The 26,594-nt window shown below is 54.8% G+C and overlaps 1 protein-coding gene across 1 annotated transcript; it reads left to right on the top strand.

Moving 5' to 3' along the window:
* The first annotated feature begins 1,255 nt into the window (after positions 1-1,255).
* Spdef (SAM pointed domain containing ETS transcription factor) lies at positions 1,256-25,861 on the top strand. Its single transcript, XM_020164137.2, has 6 exons — positions 1,256-9,585; positions 18,638-19,096; positions 20,819-21,016; positions 22,286-22,333; positions 22,444-22,590; positions 25,214-25,861. The coding sequence occupies exons 2-6, from the start codon at positions 18,661-18,663 to the stop codon at positions 25,390-25,392; spliced, it is 1,008 nt and encodes a 335-aa protein (XP_020019726.1). The 5' UTR covers positions 1,256-9,585; positions 18,638-18,660; the 3' UTR covers positions 25,393-25,861.
* Positions 25,862-26,594: the final 733 nt, after the last annotated feature.

Below are 26,594 nucleotides of genomic sequence, written 5' to 3' on the forward strand. Positions count from 1 at the left end.
AGATCCTATTCCCGTCACCCTCTTTCTTCCCACACGCCTGTGGCCACTGTGGGTCAGGTCTCGCATGGGAACCAGGAGGAGCAAGCCTTGCCTGCACCTCTGCCCTCCCAGAGACAACGTACATCTGCCTCAGCTGTGGCCCCAGTTACCCCCTTTCCCTCTGTATCAGCCCCACAGTCCATCTATTCACCTATCCATTCACCCACCTATTCATACAGTCATCCACCCATCCATCTACCCATCCCTCACCCACGCATCCATCCATCCATCCACCCATCCATCCCTGCACCTATCCATCCATTCATTTACCCATCTATCCATCCATCCATCTATCCATCTATCCATCTATCCATCTGTCCATTGAGAGGTGAAAAAGAAAAGGACTGTCTGATAATTAATTAGACTGTGACCCCAGGGTCTCAAGAACAGCAGAATCAGAAAAGCTTCTATGAGAAGATGGTGCCCGAGTTGGATTCTGCAGATGAGTTTCAAGGATGTGTAGAAAGTAAGGAGGCCAGAGCCACTTTCAACCCTCGAAGGTGGGGCTTATTCTGTTCACATTTACTCCTCAAGCCTTCTCGTGGGCCATGAGGAGCCATGAAGGTTGTAAGTGTTGGGATGGGACCCCTTCTCTAACTCTGATTCTCTGATCCAGTGAGTGGCCCTGGGAAGTGGCCTTTTCTTTAATCCAATATCTGTGACTTGTTGAAATAAGTACTTCAACAAGCCTACTGCATGCCAGGGGTGCTCAGTAAGTTTTGTAAGCTAGAGGTAAATCTGACAGGCCTGCCCAGGAGTTAGTCATGATCTAGGACAGGGACTCCTAAGCTGGGGTTTGTGAGGGTACTTCTGGTGGTCCGGGAGCCCTTGGAATTGTGTGTGGGTATTCTGAGGTGCAGGACCCTTCCTCTTAGCAGATTTTCAAGAGTGACCAGCACAGCAGTGGTGTGGCTCTTCGGTAGAATGCTTACCTAGCATATGAGGCCCTGTGTTCATCCCCAACACTGTAAAAAAATAAAAAATAAAAAATCCCGGCTGCTTAAGAGGCAAGTCCATGGGCAGCCAGGGCAAAGTTAGCATGAAACACTGTCTGAAAAACAAACTAAAAAGCCGATTGGTAGAGTACTTGCTTAGCAAACAAAAGGCCTTGAAGCCAATCCCCATTGCTGCAAGGGGAATAAAAGAGTTAGGGAAGGGAAGAGAAGGGAAGAAAGAGAAAACAAGAGGAAGGAGGGAGGGAGGGAAGGAGGGAAGAAGGAAGAGAGGGAGGGAGAAAGGAAAGGAAAGGGAGGAGGAAAGGAGAGGTCAGCACCCTGAATAGGGCAGGACCCTCTCTTGGCATAGCATCTTGACCCCAGCCCTCACCTGCCTGCATGGGAGCTGGTGTTCCTGGCAGCAAATGAGGCCGCCAGGCACTTCCTGGGCATTTCATTGGGCATCTGCCCACAGTTCAGGCCCTGTAGAGCTGTGTAAGCTGTATCAGTTTAGGATGGGTTCTGGGAACTCTGGGCTGTGCTATGTCTGGGAAGTCACTGTGGTTGTGGGGGAGTGCAGGTCCCAGGTCCAGGGCAGGGGCAGTAGAATTGGAGGGTCAGAGGGGCTCCCTGAGTGTGGCCCTTATGGAGGGGGTGGAGAGGCATCTTTCACAACTGAGTCCTACCTTGTCCCCCTTCCAGTTTCCACCCCCAACCCCACCCCTTCTCAGCTCAGCTTGTGGTTGCCTTTGCTGTCCTTTCCCTCTGGCATCCCCACTATTCACTCATGCATTTCTTTCATTGTTCTTGGGCACTGCCTGGAGGGGTGTGGGAGAATGTTTGGGATCACAGGCTGTTGTGTCACTGAGCTGGGCCAGGAGAGGCCCAAAAGAGCAGGGCAGACTATCCTGAAGGCCCCTAGGCACAGGACTATGGAAGGTGGACCCATTGTGGGATTGAAGGGGCTGAGTGTGTATCTGTGACCCCCTTTGCTAAACAACAGAACCTGGCAAGCAAGGACATGGGGGGATGTGGTGACATCCTCATCTAGGACTCTGCCTAGAGCCCAGAACAGGAAAAGTGGGGGGTAGAGGGGATAGTACCCAGGGTATATCCAGCATCATCCAGCAGAGAGGATGCCCTGAACCCTCAACTGAACTTAAATTTACTCATCTATAAAATGGGACAGTATAGAGCCCCCACTACAGGATTCACATGGGTGATAAGGGAGCTGATACAGGTAGAAAATAAACATGATATTGGCTTGGTAGTGGGTTCACAAGGTTCATTATATTATTAAAAATTAAGAGAGGACTGGCCATGGAACCCAGTGAGTGTGGCTCATAAACCAAGGGTCACAGTTAAGCCGGTGTGTACCCAAGGACCTAGAAAAAGGCCTCTAAAGCGTTTGGCACGCCTGCACGGCCCTAAACTCTGGCCATGGCCTCACTGAGACAGACGGAAGTCCCTGGGGGAGACCATGTTGACATTGGCTGTGTGCCAGGCATCTTGCTTTTTATTCATTTGATAAGATCCCATTGAAAGGAAATCCTAAATCTTCTAAGACTGAGAAAGGAAACTGAGGCCTAGAGGAAGGTGGACATGAAGGACACAGCAGGAGCACAGTGAAGCTGACATTGGCACTCGGTCTGTGGCCCATAGCCCCTCTGCCATGGGCACCTCCAGCTCAGTAAGGAGGTGGATTCTGGATTCCGAGGGTCACTGGGCACTCACGCTGGGCTCAAAGCTGTGGCCCACACCATAGCCTTACAGTTTTCAACACCTGCCTACTCATCTACCTCTTTAGAATTCATCTAGCAAAGGTCAGGCCCCAGGTGGTGCCACACTGTCCCCAAATCCTCCAGCCCAAGACTGCACTCTCCTCACCTGCAGGCCACTCACCCTTCACAGGCAGTGCTGGGGTGGAATGAGGGGCTGGCACAGGGGTGGAAAGGATCTTCTGGAAGAACACACCCTCCAGGTTAGGCCACTGCTCATTCACGTGGTTGCCAGGGAGCACGCAGGCCCATGACACTGGGCAGGGCCCCAAGGTCTCTTTGGGGACCTAGAGTTGCTGACACAGGCCTCCAGTATCCATTCCATCCACATCATCTCTTCAGTCCTCACCAAGGCCTGAGCCTCAACTCTCAACCCCAAACAAGTCCTGGCCACCACCTCACCTGTGACACACAGAGCAATGACTGTGGACATCTGCGCCCACACCTCCACCTCAGTGCTCTCCATCCCTGACTGGTCAGAACTGTCCTGGCCAGGGCCCTGGAAGTGCACCCACCCAGCCTGAGAGCAGCAAGAATGAGAGGCAGAGTTGACTCCAGCTCTGCTATCATTGTGTTATGCGACCTCAGGCACTCACTGTCTTCTCTGAGCCTCACTAAAAAAGGAGCTCATTGGGCTGATGGATCTCTACCTTCTTCCTTCCTTCCTTCCTTCCTTCCTTCCTTCCTTCCTTCCTCCCTCCCTTCCTTTTTTATTTTGTGTTGAAACAAGGTCTTGCTAAGTAAGTTTTCCAGGGTGGCCTTGAACTTGTGAACCTCCTGCCTCAACCTCCAGAGTAGTATCTCTTCCTTTCTCTTGGCTCTCCCCTTCAGAATTTATGATTCTAACTGCATGGTGGGAGAGTCTTCACTCAAATATCATGTGAAAATGAAGCCCCTCACCCCCACCCCACACATTGAAAATTCTCCCTTCGCAGCACCTATCGCCTCTTAGCTCTAAATACTGCTTATTTGTGTGGGCTTGGGGTCTGTCTCTAGCATGAGAATGTTAGTTCCATAGGAGAGCAAGACTGGTGAGCTCGCTGCTGTGCCCCCAGTACCCAGTGTGTGGTAGGTACTTAAACATTTGCTGAAGGTGTGACTGGTGGGGAAGTCAGCTGTGTATCAGGCCTGGGTTGCTGAGGAAGCAGCCAGAGTAGGAGGGAAGGAAGCTGTCCTCCCCTCCTAGCACCCAGGAGGGAAGGTGCTTGAGGAGAGGTGAGAGCCTGGTGCTACAGATTCAGGGCGAAGGTGCTCTACTCAGGCATGGGGGGTGGATGCCTGGCAGAACCTTCTCTTCTGGAAGGTGCCCACCTGGCAGTGAGGGGCAGGACCCTGGGTGTGACTGCAGGGGCAGGGGTCGGAGAGCCAGCTGCTCCTTTCCCCAGGAGTCTCCCTCCCCCAAGATAGTCCCTGGGCCCAAGCGGAAGGCAGCGGCCACACAAAGGCCTAACAGCCTCCTTGGAATGCTGGGGAAGCTGTGGGCCAGATAAGGTGGGTAAATTTCAAAGGGGCTGCAGGGGGGGTAGGGCTGCTGATAGCAGGGCCCAGGCTGCCAGCACCCTCCTCGGCTGGTGGTGGTGGCCCAGCCCCTCAGCAGTCACAAAACAAGCTCAATTGTGCTCTTATCAGGTCTGTGGTTTTGTAAGGCCCTGCTGGCTGGGGCTGGCTCTGCGTCAATGGGGGAAAGGCAGCGGCCAGCCAGCCGCTCAGCTCACTGGGTGTGGGCCTTGACGTGGGCCTTCCACCTCCACCCCCTACCGAGGCCTGGGGTCCACCTGGTGCTGAGGCAGGGAAGGAGAGGCAACTGACACCATATGCCAAGTTAAATAGCCCATGTCGGGGCTAAGAACCACCTTAGCTCCAATCCTGGCTCCTCACCTTGCATTGTAATCTCCAAACTTCCCCTGCCTCAGTTTCCTCACTGAGGTTAAAGTAGATGCTACCTTAAAGGGCTCTTAAGATAGTTCAATGGGTTGATCTGAGCGCTCTGAAGCAATAGCCTACAAGAGCGCCCAGTCAGTGAGAGGCTGGGACCACCCAGGACATGAGGGACAGAGGCCTCTCTGCTGCACACTGGCTCCCTCAGCCCCCAAACAGCCCACCTGGAATACTCACAGATGCTTACAGAGCTCAAACCTTCCCCACCTTAAGTTTTGGCCCCAACCCTCCTACCCCATGGAGATCCACCCTGGTCACAAATTCAGAGTGGCATCCCATGCCCCGACCCACCAACTGGTATCTTTGACCCTGCCCATTATGCCTTCCGCCCTCCCAGAGCATTGCAGACCATAGCATAGACCATATGGACTTACACTTCTGTTGGCCATCTCATTCCTGGAATGTGCAGTAAGGCCCCCTGCTGACCCAGTGACCCATCTGGCCTCAGGAGGCCTTCAGCATGCCTGTGTGTAGTGACCAGGTCAGGCTGGGTCTCAGATAGCACCCTCCCGCACCATCACAGAAGTTGAGGAGAAGAGGGTGTATGTGGGGCAAGAGGTTAGTCTCCCTAAATAGGCATGTGGGGTTCCCCAGGTGTGGTAGCACCCATCTGTGACAAAGCCCTGCCTGGCTGGGTCCACAGGAAACTTCTGGGGCCCCTGAGAGCTGTGCTGGGGCCCTGGATGGGGAGAGACCTCAGAAGGCATCCCAGGGGCAGTAGGAGAGACCAGAGGGAAGGGTAGGCATGGGTACAGCCAGGCCCTGTGCGGACAGCAAGACATCATGTGACCTCAGCCCCCTTGGGGCTTAGGTTTGGCAGGAGAGGGACTGGTTCAGAACCCCACGGTCTGGAGAAGCAGGGCCCACACCCTCCTACCTGTCAGTTTTCCCTAGAATGGAGCTAGTCAGGCATGTAGTCAGTGTTCACAAACCAGTATGTCCACAGATGGATGCTCTTGGGAGGGGCACTGGGAATCAGCTGTGCCCTCTGAGGCAGAGAGACACAGAGTAACTATAGCTACCAGGCCATGAGCTCATACAGGCTGTGCCCATACAGGGCCTGGCACAGAGTAAATGCCCAATAAACATGCTAGTCTGAGTAAAGCAATATGCCATGACCCAGGTGTGTCAGAGACAGACGTGCTCCAGTGGACGGAAATGCCTAGTTGTGTGGCCCCTGAAGATACAGTCACCACTCTCTGGGTCATCCTGATTTCCTTGCCCACCACCCAGCATGGCACCATGTCCCAGAAAGAGGATTCCATCAGATGCAGCCCAAATCCTGCCTCTGCCACTTTTTAGCCTTGATGTTGGGGAAGTCAATGAGCCTCTATATCTGTGAACATCTCAGATGAACATCTCAGATGAACATCTCAGGTGGCAGATTTATTAGGATTAATTAGATGAGATAACACATGCCACATGTGAGCACAGATCAGGATCTGAATTCAAATCCCAGTCCTGCTGTGCATCTTTAGGCTTGTGCCCTAACTTCTCTGGTCTTAGGAGCTTCATCTGTACCACAAATACTAGGTGGTCCCTCAAATAAGCTTCCTTGCCATCCTGCTCCACATGGTCTCATCTGAGTGACCAGCCTCAGGCCCCTCACACCTCAATGGCGGAGGAAGCCCTCCCCCAGGCTGTCCCACCTTCTTATGCCTGGAGCCTGGGGACTGGGCCTTGGTCACTTGGCAGCTACACTTCTGTGACTGGCACGGGGCCTTGTGTCTGCTGAAGCTCGTTGCAGGCTAAAGCTCCTGGGAGGGTGGGACTCAAGGAGGATGGGAGCGCAAGTTGCTGGGACAGAAAGAAAGCTAGGAAGGCCAAGATCTGACTCACCAACTGACAGACAGATGGACCTGGTTCCTCAGGTGTACCCACAACCCTCAAGGTCAGCAGGACAGATCTTCACGTTACAGAGGAGGCAAGAGGGCCCAGGGTGCCTGAGACTCACTCCCCACTGTGCCACTAGTGTGTGACAACCTGGAGTCCCAGCCTGTGCACTCTGCTTGAGGCCAGAGGGTTGATGTGGGAGTGTATTCATGCCAGTATCTCCAGAAGTTGCAATCTGTGTCCTGAATCTGACGGTGCCAGGAGCTCCACAGATTCTGCCCTCAGGGAAGAAGAACCTTGGGAAGGTAGACATGCCGAGAAGTACTTAGAACAAAAACCTGGGAGCCATGGATCTGCAAGGGCTGCTGGGGACAAAGTTTGAGGTGCTCAACTCAAACCCACTTGAACAACAAACAACGGAAACTTCCCTGGTCTGGCCAGGTATTCCTACCATAATGTCAGCAAGGTATCTGCCTCCTACTCTAGGGGTGGAAGCTCTCAGTTTACACCTTCAAGGCTCAAAAATTCTGGTGTCAAGAGAGCATGTGCTATCTCACCAGATTGGAGAAAAGTTCCAGGGTCAGTGTGGACCATCCACCAGACCCAAGTCTGGAGTGGTGGCTCTGGGTCAGGCATCGCCCTAGATGGAGGGATAGGAGCAGGTATGTTTCACTCAATGGGAGCTGACCAGGGAGGAGAAGGAGGCGGCCAGCCTGGGGGAGTGGTGGGCAGGAGGCCAGAAGCCTAGTGGCCTATGCCAGGTACCTGGGACTTGACCCTCAGAGGACAGGAAGGAACAGAGGGTCTATCAAAGAAACTGCAGATCTGACTTTGAATCTACCTCCCAGCAATGACCTTGGGTACAACATTTTAAGTGTTTAAAGGCCTCCATCTCTTCACCTGAGAAGTAGGCATAGCACTACGTACCTGGAGGGGACTGTGAGGAACAAGAGGACGAGTACCAAACATGGCTTGTGGAGGGTCAAACACATGGCAAGGGGATGGCCACATGGATACACAGGGCATTTTAGCCAACCTTACCTCCCCCTCGTAGCAGTCAGAGTCCTCTAGTCGTGGGGAGGGGGCTATTCAAGTTCCAACACTTGTCCAAAGTCACAAAGCTGGAAGGTGACAGAACCAGTATGTGTTCTTGGGTCAAACCCCAGGCTGATGCTATGATGTCACACAGGGTGCAGAAAGGTCATGTGTCTCACAGAGTCCCCCAAGAGTTAAGGATGAGCACCAGTTATCTCTCCCTCCCAGCCGGTTACATAGTCATACCTAGCTGCAAGGGAGGCTGAGACAGTCTTCATTCCAGGTAGCCACGTGCCCAGCTAAAACCCACCAGCCAGGGGCTGGAGCATGGCTCAGTGGTAGAGCACTTGCCCAGCATACATGAGACCCTTGGTTCCATCTCCAGCACCACAAAAAACAAAACAAAAAACTAGGTATGTGCCACATGTGGCACATACCTGGAATCCTGGCATTTGGGAGGATGAAGCAGGATTGCGTTCAAAGCCAGAATGGTCTATACATCTACCCTGTCTAAAACAAAATGAAGCACAATCACAAAACAAATCACATTTATTTTCCAAAGAAAAGGGGAGAATGGACATTGGGGGGGTACTAGCTTTCCCTTTCACCCCATCACTCAGAAGCATTTATCGGGTACTCCTTGTACTTACCTGTATTATAGTACTTACAGTACAATCAACAGTACCTCAGGACAGCATTTCATGAGTGCCAAATAGTGCCTGGCATACAGTAGGTGCTTACTGAGCAGCGGCCGCCAGTATCAATGCATCAGAGTGCTGTGTTATCAGCACAGTCAGCTGTGAGTACAGAGAAGGGAACCCGGACCTCAGGAGCTAGGAGTGGTCAGTCATATCACCTCTGCTTCATCCCATTTGCACCTTCTCTGGGAGCAACCCTTGATAACATCCTCACTAAGGTGTCAGTAATGACAACTTTGCACCGGGCTCTCTGGGGCTGAAAAGCCCAACCTTCTGATAGAGGTTATTGCTGTTGGTCAAGGTGAGGGTTAGCTCTGAAGGTCATAGCAGCTTCCTGAAGTTATAGAGGACACATGCAATGGGCAGCCACCCAACTGCTGAAGTTAAGAGTACCTATGAACATTGTTCACAAACTCAGTTGACAGAAAGGGAAGCCTTCCAAGATGACCCAATGGACATCCCCCAGCTCAGCCCCCTGCAGCATGAGAGGAAGCTGACCCCTCCCCAGGGGTCTCTGAAGATCCCTCCATCCTTGGCCAGGGAGGCAGGCAGTGCCTCCTCCAGGAAGCCTTCAGTGACTTCCCTGGCTGGGGCCCACCATCAGCATACCAGTGACCCTCCATCACAGTGCATGGCTCTGATTTTCACACATTGCTGCTGGCTTGTCTGGCCCTGGCTCTTGACTGGTCCCTTTTTCCACCCTGGCCCTGGTCTCACTGGATGTAGCCTTTGTGCCTTGTGTGTAAGGGGAGCCCAATGGCTACACGTCATCTAGTGAAGGAGTGAGTGAATGGGTAGGTGAGGGAGGGAGTTCCCAACTGCCCAGGGCAGGAGGGGAGGCCTGCAAGGGTTAACCAGGAGCCCGCCTGCGGTCTGAGGTAAGCAGGGAGCGTATTTGTTCAAGTAAATAAGGAAGGATTACTTATAATGGGAAACCAGGCCTGGCCAACTCTCCATCCCGTGGCCGCCTGACTTCCTCCCTGCACATTCCTGTACTCCACCTGTCCACTCTGCCCCACACACCCAGCCCCAGCCTGTCGCTGCCCCTTTGCTCCCGTCTGGCTGGGTCTTGTCACAGCGCCAGCTGGTGGCCCTGGACTGGGGGCCACACAGCCCTGAGACCTAAGCAGGCCACCCCTTGAGGGTGGCCAGGTGCCCCTGGCAGCAGCACACCTGAGGGCCACCTCTGCCCCCAGCCCTACTGGCCCTTGGTCCCACTGGTCCCCCGGATGCCTGGCTGAGACAACAGTGGCTGAAGCTGCCCACACCTCCTCCTGGCCCCTGAGGTTGGCATTGCAGTAGACGACTCGGGCACTGAGAAGCTAACGGGTAAGTGTAGCAGGAGGTAGATGGTGCCCTGCCATGGGGGGCTTTTCCCTGACAGCTGTGGGGATGGACCTGGGGCAGGACTTGAAACTCATCTTCCAGGCAGGAATGGCCCTGTGACCTAGACCCTTCACCCTCAGAGTATTGTCCACTTTGCATGCTGACCTGTCTGTCCCCCTGGGTCAAGCCCAGGGCTGGGGGAGCTCCTTAGCCTATCGAGGCCTGGAAGCCCCATGTCTGTGGACCCAGTCAAACCCACAGTCTGCACAGACTCCACCTGAGGAGGGTCTCCCTGCCACAACGGGCAGGGGTTCGCTGGGCCTGGAGGCTAGGGCAAGGACAAGGGTCCAGGTCAGAGCAGGAGGGGCAGGCCCAGAGCTAAGAAGATGGGCTGGACAGGATAGGGTGGGCACAGGAAGCAAGGGGTCTGGGATCACTGAAGCCCAAACCACCCGGGCACCTGGGCCAGAGAGGAAGCTGAGGACTGTGGCCCCAGTCTGGGCACACAAGGAAAGCAATAGTGTGTGAGGGTCCCCTCAAAGGTGTCTAATTCTAAGATTTGTCAGATTTCTAGAGAAAGGGAGGTGGAGGGGTGGATGAGGGGAGAAGCTGAGGGCCTGAGTAGTTGGGGTGCCCCTGAGGCTAACTAAGGGCTGTGTGTGTGTATGTGCAGGCCTTCTGAGCTAGCCCTGATCCCCTCCCTTCACCCTACCAGGTATAGCCACCAGCAGCCCACACCCAGGCCACAAGCCTCCTTCATGATGGTCATGGTCTTTCTCCTCCTCCCAGGCCAGGGCTGGGTCTCAGCCTCACTTCCTGCCCCCACCTCCCCAGCAAACAGCTTCACCGCAACCCCAGTAAAGCCACATGTCCCCTGCACCAGCTGCTCGGCTGAGTAACAAAGCAAACAGGCCTCCAAGCTGCCCCAGACCCAATGCAGAGGGCAGCATGGGGGAATGCCCTGCCCGACCGTGGGCCATGCCATGCCATAGTTCAGCCAGCCCCTATCCACCTGCAGGAGGGGCCAGCACCAAGGACCCCCAACCCAAGTCTCCCCACCCCAACTCACAGTCAAGTAGGGGGTGCCCTTAGAGCCCCAGAAAAGTTGGAGGAGAGGAAGTGGTCTCACTACTGACTGCCCTCTTCTTTGACTGCCTAAATGGACAAGCGATTCCTCTGTGCCCACCACAGTGGGGGTCTAGAGCTGAAAACTCAGTTCCTAGCAAACTTTCTCTTTACTTTTTATCAATTATAGGACACTTTTCTACAAGGACCCTAAAAATCAGATAGGGCTTCTCTGACAGACAAGCCTGAGGGAAGTGGGCTGCACTCAGCAAGTGCTCAATAGATGCTCAGATAGTGTGATTGGCAGGGTTCAGAAGAACCTGGAGAATCTACATGTTACCCCAAGGTTATTGCAAAGTTGACAGCACTGGAAAAATTAGACGGTTTTGTGCTGAGTGGTTTGGTATAGCCTGAGAGTAACCTGGAGAGCTCAGTCCACTGGGCCCAATGTGTAACCGTGGATCAGTCACTTTCCCTCAGTGCACTGTGGCTCCTTGTCTGAAATAAGGTTAGGCAAGGTAGTTCTCCTCTGTTAAAGAAGGCTTCATGGAGGAGACAAACTGGAGTGGGGCATTGAAGGTTGCATAGGAGTTGGTTAGAGGTAGTCTGACAAGATGGACTTGCCAGCTTGTCTCCTAGGCTGATGTGGGGGTGGGACAGGAATTCCTGGCTCTGGCTTCTCCTAGGGGGAAGGGAGGGGTGAAGGAGGCCAGAAGCTGCCCTGGACTGGGTTAGAGAGCAGGATGACCCCAGGGTAAAAGACCCAGGCCTTCCTCACCACCACCCTCAACTCTCTCCCAGCCCCCATCCTTCAGCCCAGCCCCTCAGCCACCATCACCTGCCTCTTCTGTTTTCATTTCTCCCTGATCTACTAGCCTTCCCCCTTCTCTAGCCCCATCCTTTCACCTGCTTCCAGGCTTTACCTTCAAGCACACTCAACCATCATAATCCACAGGAATTTCTGCTCTCAATCCTTCAACTCCTTAAGCCAAGCAGTCAGCAGCCTATTTAACAGAGAGCACAACCGAGTCTCAGACCCTAGTCCCAGAGCTAGAGAGATCAGGGCTCTCCCCTGGCCCGGGACCCTCCCTTTATCTCTACCCCCACTCCTTCCCCACCACCCCCTGCACCCAGCCAGGTAAGTGGCCCAGCAGGTGGAGCAGCTCTTCACAAAGCCAACTGTGTGAGCCCATCGCCCTGGGCCCTTCCTGACATTTAATGCACTGTATCTCTATTTCTTTGCTTGCTCCAGGTGTGAGGCTAGGCACCCTAGCAGAGCCAGGTCAGGTCTCCTTTCCCTCTGCTGGGACTGGGGTGGGAGCCTCTTCCTTTCTCTGACCTCTCCTGACCAGCGAAGGTCAGGACTTCAGTGTGACTCTGATGGGGCCAGATGGGACCAGGACCTCCCCAGGGCAGTAGAAAGGCAGAATGGAGGTGATCCCCCTCCATTCTGAGCTCTGGGGTTGGGGAGAGAGAGTTTGAAGTGGCCACCCTGGCTAGGGTTCCAGCCCCTGAAACTGGTGACAAGGGCTGGGTCAGAGTTTCTCTGCTCTTGGCGGCAGGTTGCCCTAAGGCTGCTGGGATCTTTCCCGTCCCTCACTTGAGCCCAGCCCCTGCCCCCAGGAAAAAGGGGGCTGTGTCTCAGTGGGCTTCTTGGAAGCCAATGGGTCCTAGGCACCCCTGCCCTGCCCTAGTTTGAAGTAGTTTCTACCTAGCCTCCCTGGACAGCTCATTCTGGACTTTGGTAGTCTAATGTCCTAGGGTCTTCACCTTGACTAAACACCTGCTTTTAAGTAAGGAGCTGAGCTGGCCCAGGCTTGGGGCTCAGACATCTTTTCTCCATCAGTCTGTCCAGGATTGCTCAGTGACGGCAATCCTGAGACACACAGCCTTTTATGAATTCCCGTGTCACTGACAGAGCAAGGTATTCCAGGGAGGAGTGGCAGGAGCAGCTGCCTGGGGCAGAGCCTCAGGGTGTGAAGCACCCACAAAACATGGCAGCCCCCGGGGGGCAAGTGCTGGGAGGTATGGTAGAGACCATGATGGAGGACTAGGGGGAAGATAGGGAGCTGCTGTGGCCCAGCCCCTTGGAGGAGGGTTTGTGGGACAAGAGAGGGAAGGGGCAGCCATGTGGACACTGTGAAGTGAAATATATCTACATGCTGTGCATGCTGTACAAGGGCTGAGCAAAGAACTGAATTGCAATTTCTGGAAAACTCTGGAAGCCAGGCAGAATTGCCTTGGCTTGATGGGGTGGAAACTGGTTTTGGTCCCACCTTGTCAGCACCACTCACTCCAAGCCCCGGGGTGGTCTGGGCTGGACTGGGCTGGGGGCCCGCTGGCTGGAGGAGGTAGGGAGCAGGTGCAGCTTGGCAGTGGCCCTGCTTGGTCAGAAGGGAAGTCAAGTGATTTAGAACCTTTGGATACAAACTCCAGGGACATGGGAACACCCTGCCTCAGCCCTCCTCCTGCCATAACTGTCAGCTCTGAATTGTGCCTCTGAGGGCAAGGGGAGTCCTGGTGTCTCCCACTGTTTTTCCACCGACCTCCTTCCAAATCCCAAAGCCAAACTAAGGGGCAGTGGGGGTCTGGGTCAGGGAACCCAGTCAGTGGCCCACACCCCTTGGAGTACAGAGGAGGGAACAGGCTCAGAGGTTTCCAGGGTCTTGCCCAGGGCCTCACATATGGTGGAAAGGGGGCAGGGCATGAGCCCTATATCCAGACGTTGGGGTCACACCCTCCCTTGGGGTGAACTCAAATGATAGCGCACAGGGCCCCAGTGCCTCCCGCTCCTAGCACTGTCACCACAGTGGGGCTAGTGGGCTGTGCAGAGGCAGAAGGGGCTCAGAGGTGCCAGGTCATCTGCAGCATCTGAAGAGAAGCAATCTGGGCCTGGAGTTTGAGTCACTGCTCAGGCCCATGACACAGGCTATAGCAGGTCACAGAGCCCTTGTCTGTCAGGTGGGAATAATACTGGTTGCCCCAGGGGACAGCTGGGAGGGCCCAGAAGAACAGTTTATTTAGTTTGGCCTTTACCATTTCCCAGAGAGAGCTGGAAGAGTATCAGCCAGGGTGGCTTGTATGGATGCCAAGGGTGCCGTGCAACAGTGTGTGAAGGAGAGACTCAGCTGGTACCAAAGAGCCACCGGGCTCCTAGCTGCCCATGATAGCCATGGGAAGAGCAGACTAGACCAGTTTCCTTGGTGCGCCTCCCCCCTGCTCCCCCCACCCATCCTTCTGTTTCCTATGCCTCGGCTCCTGCTACCTGGCCCTGCCCCCCAGCTCCTATCCACCCTCCACCCTATGAAGTCTCATCCCTTCATGACTTTCTTATACACCCTGGTTCCTCAGGGTGAACCCCTCAGAGCAGAGCTTCTGTAGGAGTAACCTGGACAGGTCAGGGGCCTGTGGGTACGGGGAGCCAGCATAGGTAGGGCCTTTCCATCCTCTCTCCAGACCTCCATCCTCCTGCCTGCTTTGGAGGCCTGGGCCAGTAGGTGCTGGGGGTGGCCACACTGGGGACTTAGAGAAGACCAGAGCTATCTTCTCACAGTGGCTAGCCTAGGATCCCTTCCTGGGAAGTAGGATGGTCTGTCCAGGGGGCAAGACCAGCACTCTAGCAGTGCAGAGCAGGCAGGAAGGAGGCCTGGGAGCCTCTCTTGGCTCATTTGAAGAATGGTTTTGAATGGTGGAAGTTGCTGGAGTTCAGGGAAGGCATGGGGCACTGAGCACCACAGAAGGGCAGGTGAGGAGAGACTGGGGCCTATGGAGGGGGTTCAGAGAAACGAGGCGCTGCTGCCTAGCAGACCATGGGCAGTGGCCTGGGACTCCCTGTGGCATCTCTCCAAGGTGCTGACCAGTTGGAGGCATGGGGGTGTGGGGGTGTAGGGGTGCAGGCCTGAGGGGCCCCTGCCCATAATTCAAGGCTCTTGGTCACATCCTAGTGCCACCCCCACCCCCTACTCCAGTCCATTAAAGGGGCCAGAGATTGGGACGGGAGGCGAGGGACAACGGTCAGAGCAGAGACTACAGTGGTTGCCAGAGGAGGTCAGCTCCAGCCAGAACTTGTCCTTTTTCAGTGAGGCTGCTGGAAGCTGTGCAGGGAGTCAAAGTGGCTGGCTCGGTCACCCTGCCCCACCCACTCTCCCTCTCACAGGGCCTGAAGCTGGGGTCTGAACTCCGGGCAGACTGGAGTTGGTCTCAGGATTGAGCTGGGGCAGGGAACATTTATCTCACTCCACAGTCCCCAGGAGCTTGGATCTGGGCACCTGGGCTGAGCAGGACATGGAGGATAAGCTCCACTCCCACAACTGTCCAGGCCTTCCTGCAGCCAAGGTGCTAGGTGGGCTGTGGGAGGGGACCCAAGGGCGCATTCCTGATCTATGCATGAGAGTTGTCAGGAGACAGTGTACTCAGTCGCTTGAGTCCTTCTGCCCTCTCTCCCTCCTCTGCCTTCCCAAAGGAATGGGAGGTGCTGAGAGAGGGGGCTAAGGGGTGTGGATCCCTGGTCACCGCCCCACCCCCCCACCCGGCCCTGTCTCCAGCTTGGGCTTCACCAGCTGTTACCAAACTTTCTTTGTCTAGAGAGGGAGTGGGGCTTCTGAGGCAGGAAGGAACTGGGCACGCTGAGTCCTAATCCAGACACATGGCTTAATCCAGGAGAGATCAGCTCGAGGTTTGGGAGCTAGAGGCATCGCTCAGGAGACTGAAGCCCTGGATTATTGACAGAGTTACTGGGAGGCCTGGCCTGTTGTCCACATGCCTGCCCAGGCCTGGCAGACCTATGCAGCAGTGGCCTGGAAACCCCTGTTCAGTCCTTCCTGCTACTCTCTGAGCCTCAGCTTTCCCCATGTACCTGTATCCCCTTGAACAGACATCACCTTGGGATTTAATCATGGGCTGAATTGCTTGGCACAAGTGGCAAGAGCCAGGGGAGTCAGAGGGGAGCTGTCAGGAAGGCTCCTTGAGTGAAGAGGTCCTTCGTCTGCCTGTGATGAGAAAGAAGGGGCATCTTGAGCAGGAGTACAACACAAGAGAACATTGTCACATTGTGCACAGCATGGGGCCAGGCAAGAAATGCCGTCCTTATTAGAGCCTGGATACATGGTCACAATGTTAATCTCTAGTTCTGGTCCAAACTCTGCCATGAACCAGCCCATGAATCCATTCCCCACTCTAGGCTTCGTTGCTCCTAACTATAAAATGATCATATATTGGTCCCTTCCAGCTCTGATTATCTGGATTGGGTAGGAAATGGGCTCAGAGATAGACACCAGTCATTGTGTTAGGGCAAGGCAAGCAAAGGGAGCCATGGTAGGTTCTTGAGCACGGAAGTGCTGATGTAACAGCATTGGACAGAAACGAGCTTGACATTGAGAGGGAGTGAGCTGCCAGGAGATGGGAAGAACCCCTGAAAGACAGGACAAGGCCAGACCAGGAGCCCCAGAGGGACTGTGATCCAAGAACCAGAAGCTGCACACAGCCAGGAGGGAGCCAGCTGTGTGTCCTCCCTAAGCCTTGTTGTCTGCATCGGCAATACAGGTGTGAGTCCATGTGCCCGGGCTGTAGGTGGTCACAGTCAAAGGGATGGATACCCTGGACACAGCACAGAGCCAGTGTTCGCACACAGTCAGTTGTCAACTTGTTTCAGGAGGAAAGGGGCCCAGCTTTGTGGGGAGCAGGGCAAGGTGAGGTGGAGCATGGGAAGAGAGGGGAGGCAGTGACAGAGCCCTGGGTCAGGGGGCAGTGACAGAGCCCTGGATTCAGGTCATTTACTTCTGCATCATGGGGAAAGGGTGAGAAAGGCTTATTCACTCAACAGATGTGTCAGAACTTGTCATTACATCCCAACCTGGTCAGTGCAGCCCCCACCCTGCCTGTTCCTTCCCACCGACTCCTCACATGAATGGTGCCTGGACTCAAGCAGCTGCCTCCCCTCGTGCCTGTGGCCAAGGCCCAGCAAACAGGAGGCCGCGCGGAAGCAAGTTCTCCAGCTTCTTGGAAAAGCTGCCTCCCTGGCATGTGGCCCGGGGAGCTGGCAGAGACTATCCTAACGTGGCAGGCAGGGGGGTTTTGGGGACGTGGATGGGGCGGGAGGCAAGCAGGTGAAGAAAGAAGGGTGGAGAGGGGGGTGCTCTCTAGGGGTGGAGTCGCCTGGGGGGAGGGCGTGGGCACCGGCCAGGGTGTGGACTCAGGGGCAGAGCGGGTTGTTCGCACTGCCTGGGTAAATAATGTGGGCCCATGGCACACATGAGTGTTTGCACAGAAGGTCTTGAAATGATTCCAGGCCTGCCCTCTGTCCCCCGCAACTCCAGCCCCCCTCTGTCCCTGCCCACCACACCCACCCTGACCTTTTCTTCCTTGTCACTTAAAGGAGCCCTTGAAAGGAAGAGTTGAAATCAAAGGGAACACCCTTCTCTCTTGTTGGCATTCTCTCCACAAGAAACTGCAGGGTTGCCTTGTACAGTTGGAAAGGTTGAGCACTGAATAAGGAGGAGAAAAGGTAGCTCCTATTCACTAAGCTATCTAGTCAGAGAAAAAGGGACTTCAGTTTCTTGCACAAACTTTTCAAATGGGCTAGCTGCTGGTAACTTTTGGGAAGTTGGGCTCTTAACCTTGCCCTAGGGGCAAGTGCCAGCTACACAGGTTGAGCAGGTCAGTCTCACACCACAGGGTCACTGGAGATGCCCCAGGATGCCACAATGAATCTGCCACAGAGAGGACACCTGTCCTCGGACAGGAGCCTCCTCTCACGTGCCAGTCGCCTCAAACTGAATAGTACTAGCCTCATGGCAGAAGTGCCCTGCGGATTTGAGCCCCATGCTGCTTGGTTGCCACCTTTGAGAGCCAGGTTCAGAGGAAGGCCGCAAACCATCCTGCCCTCAGCGCACTCCTCTCCCTCCTCCTGCAGGCTCACCAGTGTTCGGGGGCACAGCCTCTTGGGGAGCCTCTATCTGTCTCCAGCTGTTCTTGAGTCCTAGGCCCATAAGTCACCCACAACCCCAGGACCCCAGAGTTTTGGGGGATGCCCACCCCTTAACTCACCCACATTGCACGTTCTGATATAGGTCCCTAGGAAAGGGCCAGGGCAGGTTGGGGACAGCAGAGCCTGGGTACCACAAGAAGTGAGGCTCAAAGATGCCTTGGGGGCCTGGAATGGCAGAGAGGGTGGGCATCTGCTGAGGATCTCAGGTGTTCCCTGGAGCGCGTGCCTTCTCGTTATCCCTGCAGTCCCAGGAAAGCCAGGCATGGGCACTTGACTTAGAGGGAGGCTAAGGGCCCTGGGAGAGACAGCATGTTTCAGGGGAGGCCATGTGGCTGGTGACCGAACCAGCTCTAGGTGTGCAGGCGAACCACGTTTGAGAGGCCATCTCAAGAAAGCTGCTTTGCTGGCAGAGTGACTCAAGTCGCAGAGCACCTGCTTAACAAGCGTGAGTCACTGAGTTCAAACCCCAGTACAGCCAAAAAAAAAAAAAGTGCAGCTCTGCAACTCTATTCGCATTCCCAAGTGGCCCCAACATGGAAGAGGGATTGCACCCCACTGTCTTGGTCTTCTTTTCTTTCCCTGGGTGTGTGAAGATAACTCAGCCCACCCTGACAAGGGCAGGATAACAGACAGCAAGCATGACTACAGTAGAAAAGGGTTCGCAGGAAAGATTTGGGTCTCAACAGCTCCTAGTCTGGGCCTCAGTTTGCTCATCTGCCACATGGGGCTGGTCATGCCTTCCCCCACGAAGACGAGGCGGGTCTGGAGCCTCAGAAGGTTGTCCTGAGCACATCACGTAGCTGGGATTGCTATTCCCACCAACCTGGCTGCCACTCACCATTCTTCTCCCAGCTAGCCCTGTCCTCACTGCCCAATGACTGGAAGCCCCAACCCTCTTCCAGGCAGAAGCCACTGCCAACTGGGCCCCTCATCCCTGTAACCAGCTTAGTGGCCCCTGTGGAGGTAAGCAGTCAGACCTGACCCTCCTTCCTCTCATTTCTGCAGGCACAGCTGCCAGCCCCAGCAGCATGGGCAGCGCCAGCCCGGGCCTGAGCGACGTGCCCCCCAGCTGCCTGCTGCTGCCCCCAGACACGCTGTTGCGGACAGGCCTGGAGAAGGTGGTGGCAGGAGCCGTGGGTCCCGACAAGCGGGGCTGGAGCCCCAGTCCGCCCGCCACGCCTGACCCAGGCCTGTCTGCTTTCTACCTTTCCTACTTTGATATGCTGTACCCCGAGGACGGCAGCTGGGGAACCAAGGGTGCCTCAGCCAGTACTCGGGAGGAGCCACCGGAGGAGCCGGAGCAGTGCCCGGTCATTGACAGCCAGGCCCCAGGAGGCAGCCTGGATGTGGTACCAGGCGGGCTGGCCCTAGAGGAGCACTCGCTGGAGCAGGTGCAGTCCATGGTGGTGGGTGAGGTGCTCAAGGACATTGAGACGGCCTGCAAGCTGCTCAACATTGCCGCAGGTGAGCCCTCCCCCGTGCCACCTCCACCAGGGGAACACAGGTGGACAGTCCCCACCCAACTCTGCACCCAACCACCTGCCCAGTGCTCCCACTTGGCCAGGTGAAGTAAATTCAAGTTCTGCTCCATCCAGCCCTCCATCTACTCTTAGACTTGTCCCTCTTTTCCATTTATTCCGTCTTCTAGTCATCTGGCTATCTGCTGTTCCCACAACACTCACTTCAGGACCTTTGTACTTGCTGGTTCCTTAGCCAAGTGTGCTCATCCCCCACATATCTACTGGACCCATCCCTCACCTCCTTCAGGTCCTGACTCAGATAGTACCATCTCTATGAGGCCGTCATAGAGATGGCCCTGGCCCTCCATTGAAAGTGCTGCCTACACCCACCTCCTGTTCCTCCCACCTGGTTTGGTTCTCCCCCAGTGTATACTACTGCTTGTTCTCTACCTTGGTTCCTTTCTGGCCCCCACTAGAGTGTGCGCTCCACGGGGCAGGGGTTTTCCTTTGCTTGTTCCAGTTCCGAGGATAGCACCTTGAACACAATACATGCCCAGTAATCGGTTATCAAACAAATTCAGCCACAAGTCCTTCTTCACATACCGGGCCCTGATCTAGACCTGGGAACCACACCAAAGGGGTGGCCTGCCAGGCCTCCAGATGTGGCCATGGAGTTGATGCTGCAAAGTCTGCTGGGTCTCTGTCACCTGTGTGTCTCCCTCCAGCCCTGGCAGGTTGACACACCTCCCTCCATCTCTGTGAAGTATTTATGTGGGAAGGAGGGGTTTTTACACCCATCCTCTCTCCCAGCAATTCCTGCCCATGTGCCAGTCCTCTGGTTTTCCACACCATGCCAGCCCCGTCCCAGGAGGCTCTCCCATGGGCCTCTTCCCCCACACCTGCTCTCAGAACAATGGAGACAAGAACAAATTACTTTGACCTTGGGTTGGAAAATGAGCTTATTAAGTGGGAGCAGCCTAGCTTGCAGGTCACCCAGCTGAGGCAGTGGCATGGACCATGGCATTCACTTGGAGGCCTTACTGTAATGTGCTCTGCAACGTGGCCCCACCTCTGTGCCCTGCCAGACATCCCCCACAGAGCAGCTTCAAGGGGACATTTAGGGCCCAACCAGTGACTACTGTCCTGGCCTCAGAGGCCTGTAGCTGCCCCATAGCCACCCTGGACCATGCCACTTATTTATGGAGCATGTAGCATTGAGCTGCTCCCATGCACCCAGCCCTTTGTTAGAGGTTAGACACAGATGGAAGTCTCTGGACCTCAGTTTTCTCGTCTGTAAAATCCCAGAATGGTGGCCTGGTGTTGGATTCCTCCTCAGGCTTTCCTCCAGTGCCTGAGGGCTTTGGGGAAGGCAAGCGGTATCTGGAGAAGCTCATGTGTTTCTTGCTTGATGTTATGCTCTCTTCCAGGGCTGTACCCCAGAGGTCTGGAAGGGTCTGGGAGGACCTGAGGCTTGGTTGCAATGGGGAGTGCAGAGACAACAGGCAGTCTTGTCCTGAGACAAGTTTGTTTTAGGGCCCTGTCTCCTCCCTCTCACTCTCCTCTTTTCTGGGGCGTCTGCCTCCACGGAACCCCTTAGGGCCCTATCTGGGCCTGGCTTGGCTACACCCAGAAGAGTAACATGTCCTGGACCACAAGTTCTTAGGAGAGCCACCTTTGGGTTGGGGTGCACCAGAACCTGCAAGCTGAAAGGTACTCTCTTGCCCAGACCCCGGGGACTGGAGCCCCGGCAACGTTCAGAAGTGGCTCCTGTGGACAGAGCACCAGTATCGGCTGCCCCCTGCAGGCAAGGCCTTCCAGGAGCTGGGGGGCAAGGAGCTGTGCGCCATGTCTGAGGACCAGTTCCGCCAGCGCTCACCCCTGGGTGGGGAGGTGCTGCATGCCCACCTGGACATCTGGAAATCAGGTGAGACATGGCCTAAGTCAATTTCCCTTCCAGGCTCCAAGCCAGGGACACTGAAGGGGGCTAGTCAAGCCAGGATGCCGGTTGATGATTGCCCTGCTCTGGGGAGCAGCCCCTTACCCCAGCCCAGACTCCACTGCAGACCTCAGCCCCCAGTGACAGCAGGCTTCTTGGGTCCTGGGGGCTCACCAAGCCCACCACCCCAGCCCTGGCCAAGCCCCCAGAATTGCATACAGAGCACGCAGAAGTGAAAAGGTAAAAGTTAGACCATGGGGACCTGGGATCTCAGAGCTGAGGGCCACAAGGATGCTAGGAAATCCTCCCTGCTATCCTTCTTTTTTGGTGGTGCTGGGGATGGAACCCAGGGACTTGCACATGCTAGGCAAGTGCTCTGCCACTGAGCTACACCCCGTGTCTTTTTTCCTTTTTAAAGTGTGCTTTGTTTTATTTTTCAAGAAATAATGAGGTTATAATTGCATGATTTGCCCAATGTGGTGATCTCAGCACCCAGGAGGCTGAGGCAGGAGGATCAAGAATTCTTGCTACATAGCAAGACCTTGTAAAAAGAAAAAAAAGATTTTAAAAGGCCATAGTGAGAAATAGTGTACAATGAGCAGTGTCTCCCTCCCACTCCTGCCCCAGCTGCCAACCCCTTCCTAGAGGCAGCTACTATCACCAGTTTCTGGGTCACCGCTCCAGAGAAAGTTTGCATCTCCAACCAAATGTACACTCATAGCTTTAACTTTTTAAAAAACAGATAAATAGCACCAGAGTATGGTACTGCTCTCCACTCAAGTGTCTTGGGCCTTGCTCCCATCAGCATTCATACAGCTACCCTGTTCTTCGTGGCCCTTACATGTTCAAATTGCCTCCCTTTCATTGGGGACTCACTCTGTGTCCTGGGCACTTCAGAGGACCAAGATCCTTACCCTTAAGAGTCAAGGTGCAGGCCTCACCATCTGACTCCTCACCACACCTGCTAGGAGCGTGTATGCCCCATTTCACAGGTGAGGAAAGGGAGGCCCGGCTGTCATGTCTGCAAGTGAACAAGGAGGTGATGTAGGGACCAAGGCAAGGTCCCTGAGGCCCTCAGTTCTGAAAGCCTAAATCTCCTTCCAAGAAGCGACCCTTGTAAGCACCTGGTCTTCCCAGATTTGCAAGAGACAGGGAACCGCGGGGGACACCCCAGCCACAGGGAAACTTCCGCGCCCCACAGTCCCACCCCGCCCCGGGGCATCTCCTGGTCGCCAACCTCCTCTCCTTGCCTCACAGCGGCCTGGATGAAGGAGAGGACATCGCCTGGGGCCATTCATTACTGCGGTGAGCTGGGCAGGGAGCACCAGGGCCAGGGGTCAGGGCTAAGTAAGGGGTGGCTGCCTGGGAAGGGGGTGGCTGCGGCTGCCACTCACCCCACCTTCCCTGGTCGCCAGCATCCACCAGCGAAGAGAGCTGGACCGACAGCGAGGTGGACTCCTCCTGCTCCGGGCAGCCCATCCACCTGTGGCAGTTCCTCAAGGAGCTGCTGCTCAAGCCCCACAGCTATGGCCGCTTCATCCGCTGGCTCAACAAGGAGAAGGGTAAGCTGCCTGCGGGCTACTAGGCAACACGACAGGGGGCGGGGCCGGAGCGGCAAGGGGCGGGGTTGGGGCGGTCAGGGGCGGGGCTGAGGGTTCCGGTAGGGCTGAGTCAGCCCGAGGTGCGGGCTAGAGAGCGTGCTTTGCTCGTGATGCCAAACACTGCAGTCCTCGGGCCTCCCCAGGGTCTGGGTCAGTGTGTGTCCTTATCTCTCTCCTGGCCACACGTTGTCCTGTTAAAATTCTCACACCATACCGTGCCTGAGCACAGCAGGGGCTTCAGACTGCTGAGAATGGGCCTTTGTCCCCAAAGCATCATCGCTTCCCCTGGGGAGACTACTGGTGTTCCATAAGAAATACAATGTGAACCACATCTGTAATATAAATTGTCTAGTAGCCACATTTGAAACATTTAAAAACAGATGAGTTTAATTTTAGTAAAATACGTTGCAAAAACTTTTAAACCAAAAAAATCTGAAATACGAAATGCTCCCAAATCCAAAACATTTTGAGCTCTGAGATGGATTTTCAGGTTACAGATGCTCAACCTCTAAAGTCTATGCCACTATTCAAAATCCTAAATCCTCTAAAACCTGAACGACTTCTTTTTCAACATGCAGTGTTAAAAATTCTTGAGACATTTTACTAAGTCTTAGAAATCTAACATGTTTTACATTTTTAGGATATCTCAGTTTGGGCTAGTCACACTTCAAATGCTTAAGCCACTTATGGGGCTGCCTGCTTTGCAAGCGTGAAGCCCTGAGTTCAAACCCCAGTCCCACAAGAGACAGAGAGAGAGAGAACACCTGTCTGTGGTGCTGAGGCCATGGCTCAAAGGGTAGAGTGCCTGCCTAGCAAGTGCAAGGCCCTGAGTTCAAAACCACAAAAAAAAAAAAAAAAGAAGAAGAAGAGCCACTTAAGGCTGGTGGCTACCTTATCAGACAGTACAGGGCTAGATGGTGTCTGTGTGTGTGTGTGTGTGTGTGTGTGTGTGTGTGTGTGTGTGTGTGTGTGTGTGTGTGTGTGTGTTTGAGACAGGATCTTACTATGTAGCCCAGACTGGCCTTGAACCTGTGATCCACCTGCCTCAGCCTCAAGAGTGCTGGAATTACAGACACATGCTACAATGTTCTGGTGTGTGTGTTGAAAAAGACTAAAAGCCAAGAAGCCTGGGTTCTAGGCTCCAGGCTGCCATAGGAGCAGTGGATTCCTGGACCTCAGTTTTCTTATCTGTAAAAAGGGCTGGCGTCATTCATCTAACAAACCTTCACTGAGTGCCTACTCAGGTTCCATGCTGACTCAGGTCTCATTCTGGAGAATCACAGTACCCTGAGGGTCTGGTGAGGGCTCTGCCATGCCTTGTCTTTGAGGGACCTAGTCTTGCAGAAGAATAGCAATGCAGTGAGCTGGTGTATACGGCATTTTGGGGTTATGATTGCGTGTGGGGGGCAGGAAGGAGATCAGCTATGTCCAAGCCTAAGAGGACTTCTTGGAGGAGGAGGACAAGAAGGAGTGAGCTGCCAGGTGCTGGTGACTCACACTTGTAATCCTAGCTATTTGGGAGGCTGAGATCAGGAAGATTTCAGTTTGAGGCTAGCCTGGGCATATAGTTTTTGAGATCCCATCTCAAAAATAACCAGAGCAAAATGGACCACAGGTGTTGTTCAAGCAGTAGGGTGCCTGCTTTGTAAGTGCAAAGTCCTGAATTTGAACCCCAGTCCTACATAAAAGAAAAGAAAAAGGGGTGATCTGGGGTGGTGGAGGAGACGTTCCTGTGCAGAGTGTGGTGGCCCTAGGTGTGCATTTGACACTAGTGAGGGTCTGGGAAGCTCCAGGGGTGTTGGGGGGTGGGGCAGGCTGATCTGGGCCTTGGCAGGAGGGTTTAGGATCAGCGCTGAGGGTGCTAGCAATGTCATAGGTCCTCCCATACCACAAGTCCTCAGGCTCTGCTCTGAGCATCTTCTGTAACAACTCAGTAATCCACGTGGTCACTTCCAACCCCCTCTGAGAGACAGGAAAAAGGAGCCCAGACAAGAGGTAGCAAAGGGCAGAGCCCAGACAGCCTGGTTCACACCTGCTCTTTCCAGGAAGGTCCACGTGGCAGAGATGTCTGAGAAGAGGGAAGAGGTGGTTTGAGGCATGCGAACTAGGAGGGCACAGGAGGCAAGAGGGGGAGGGGGATGTGCGGATCTTGTCAAGCTGGGGACACAGCAGAGAGCACAGGGACTTCCAGTGGACTGGCTGGACCCGCAGCAGGAGCAGAGCCCCAGAGAACCCACTAACTATGGAGGCTCCCCCTGCACCATATTATTCTCCACCACCTATTGGGGCCTGTGGCATATGTTTGCACACATTCGCTTACCCCTCACCACAGCAAAGGACTTGGTGTCATGGTCCCTAGAGCTCGGCCCCTGCTGGGAGCTGAAGGAGACCCCAGCACTGATTCCCTGGGTTCTCCAGGAGACTGACCTGTTGATCTTGGTCTTTATTCTTCCTGCTGCCTTCCACATACACACTGGCTCGCGCTCTCTCTCTCTCTCTCTCTCCCTCTCTCTCCTCTCTCTCTCTCTCTCTCTCTCTCTCTCTCTCTCTCTCTCTCTCTCTCTCGACCCTCCTGCTCCCCCAGGCATCTTCAAAATTGAGGACTCTGCCCAGGTGGCGCGGCTGTGGGGCATCCGCAAGAACCGCCCCGCCATGAACTACGACAAACTGAGCCGCTCCATCCGCCAGTATTACAAGAAGGGCATCATCCGGAAGCCCGACATCTCCCAGCGCCTCGTCTACCAGTTTGTGCACCCCATCTGAGGGCTGCGGGAGCCCCGAGGCCTGCAACCTGCCCTGACGGCCCTCTCTCCTGCCTGCCTCTACCTTGGCCAGGCTCTGAGCTCAGGAAGAAAGCGCATCCCAGAGTCCAAGGTCAGGGAGGGTTGGATGCCTACTCCTGGGGCTTTAAATGACCGGCTGTCGGGACCCCAGGAAAGAAGCGCTTACAGCCTTAAGACTCACACGCACAGCTCTCTAGAGGACCAAAAGAGCCAGGGACGTTCTCAGGGGAAGGACCTCCCTACCTCCCGTGTCAGACCCCACAATTCCCAGAGTGCAGCCTGCAGAATGGCAGGTCCCCTGCCAAAGCCATGTGCCGTGTAGCCTTCTCTCTGCCACATCCCCTGCTGCCTGTTCTGCACCATGCCTGGCAGGGAGTAGGAGACATCTTCTGCACTCTGAGCTGGGGAGCCAGCGGTGCCCCAAGAATGGATAATAAAGATACTCAAGAACTGACAGGTCCCCAGTGTCTGGGCAGTGAATGGCACAGCCTGAGGGCTGTCAATGGTTAAAATTGATTGTGGGCCAGGAGCTGTGGCTTACGCCTGTAATCCTAGCTACTAGGGAGGCAGAGATCATAAGGACTGCAGTTCCAGGCCAGCCTAGACAAAAAGTTCCCAAGAGCCCGTATCAGCTGACCATGGTGGCAAGCGCCTGTCATCTCAGCTAGGTGGGAAGTGCAAATAGGATTGTGGTCCAGGCCAACCAGGGCATAAAAGCAAACCCTATTGGAAAAATATGTAAAGCTGGGTGCTGGTGGCTCACACCTATAATCCTAGCTACTTAGAAGATTGCAATCAGTACAGTTAAGGTTCAAAGTCAGTCCAGGCAAATAGTTCATGAGAAAATACCTGACACACACAACAGGAAGAAAAACCCAACACAAAAAAGGGCCAGCAGAGTGGCTCAAGTGGTAGAGCTCCTGCCTAAAAAGCACAAGGCCCTGAGTTCAACCTCCAGCACCAAAAAAATAAAAACTAAAAAAAGTGGTTGTAATCACAGGGACCTGGGGTAGGGGTGGGGTGCGCGGGTGACATTACACTAAGCCTAAAAGGGAGGCTATAGCTTTCCTTTGGTAGAAGCTTATGAGAGATCAGTGAGCTTTCCAGGCCAAGCCCAAGAAAGGGCTAAAGTGATACCATTGTCTTCCTCACCCCCCCCCCCCCCCCCCCCCCCCCCGGCAG

Source organism: Castor canadensis, chromosome 8 (genome assembly GCF_047511655.1).
Source record: "Castor canadensis chromosome 8, mCasCan1.hap1v2, whole genome shotgun sequence".
NCBI classification, from domain to species: domain Eukaryota; kingdom Metazoa; phylum Chordata; class Mammalia; order Rodentia; family Castoridae; genus Castor; species Castor canadensis.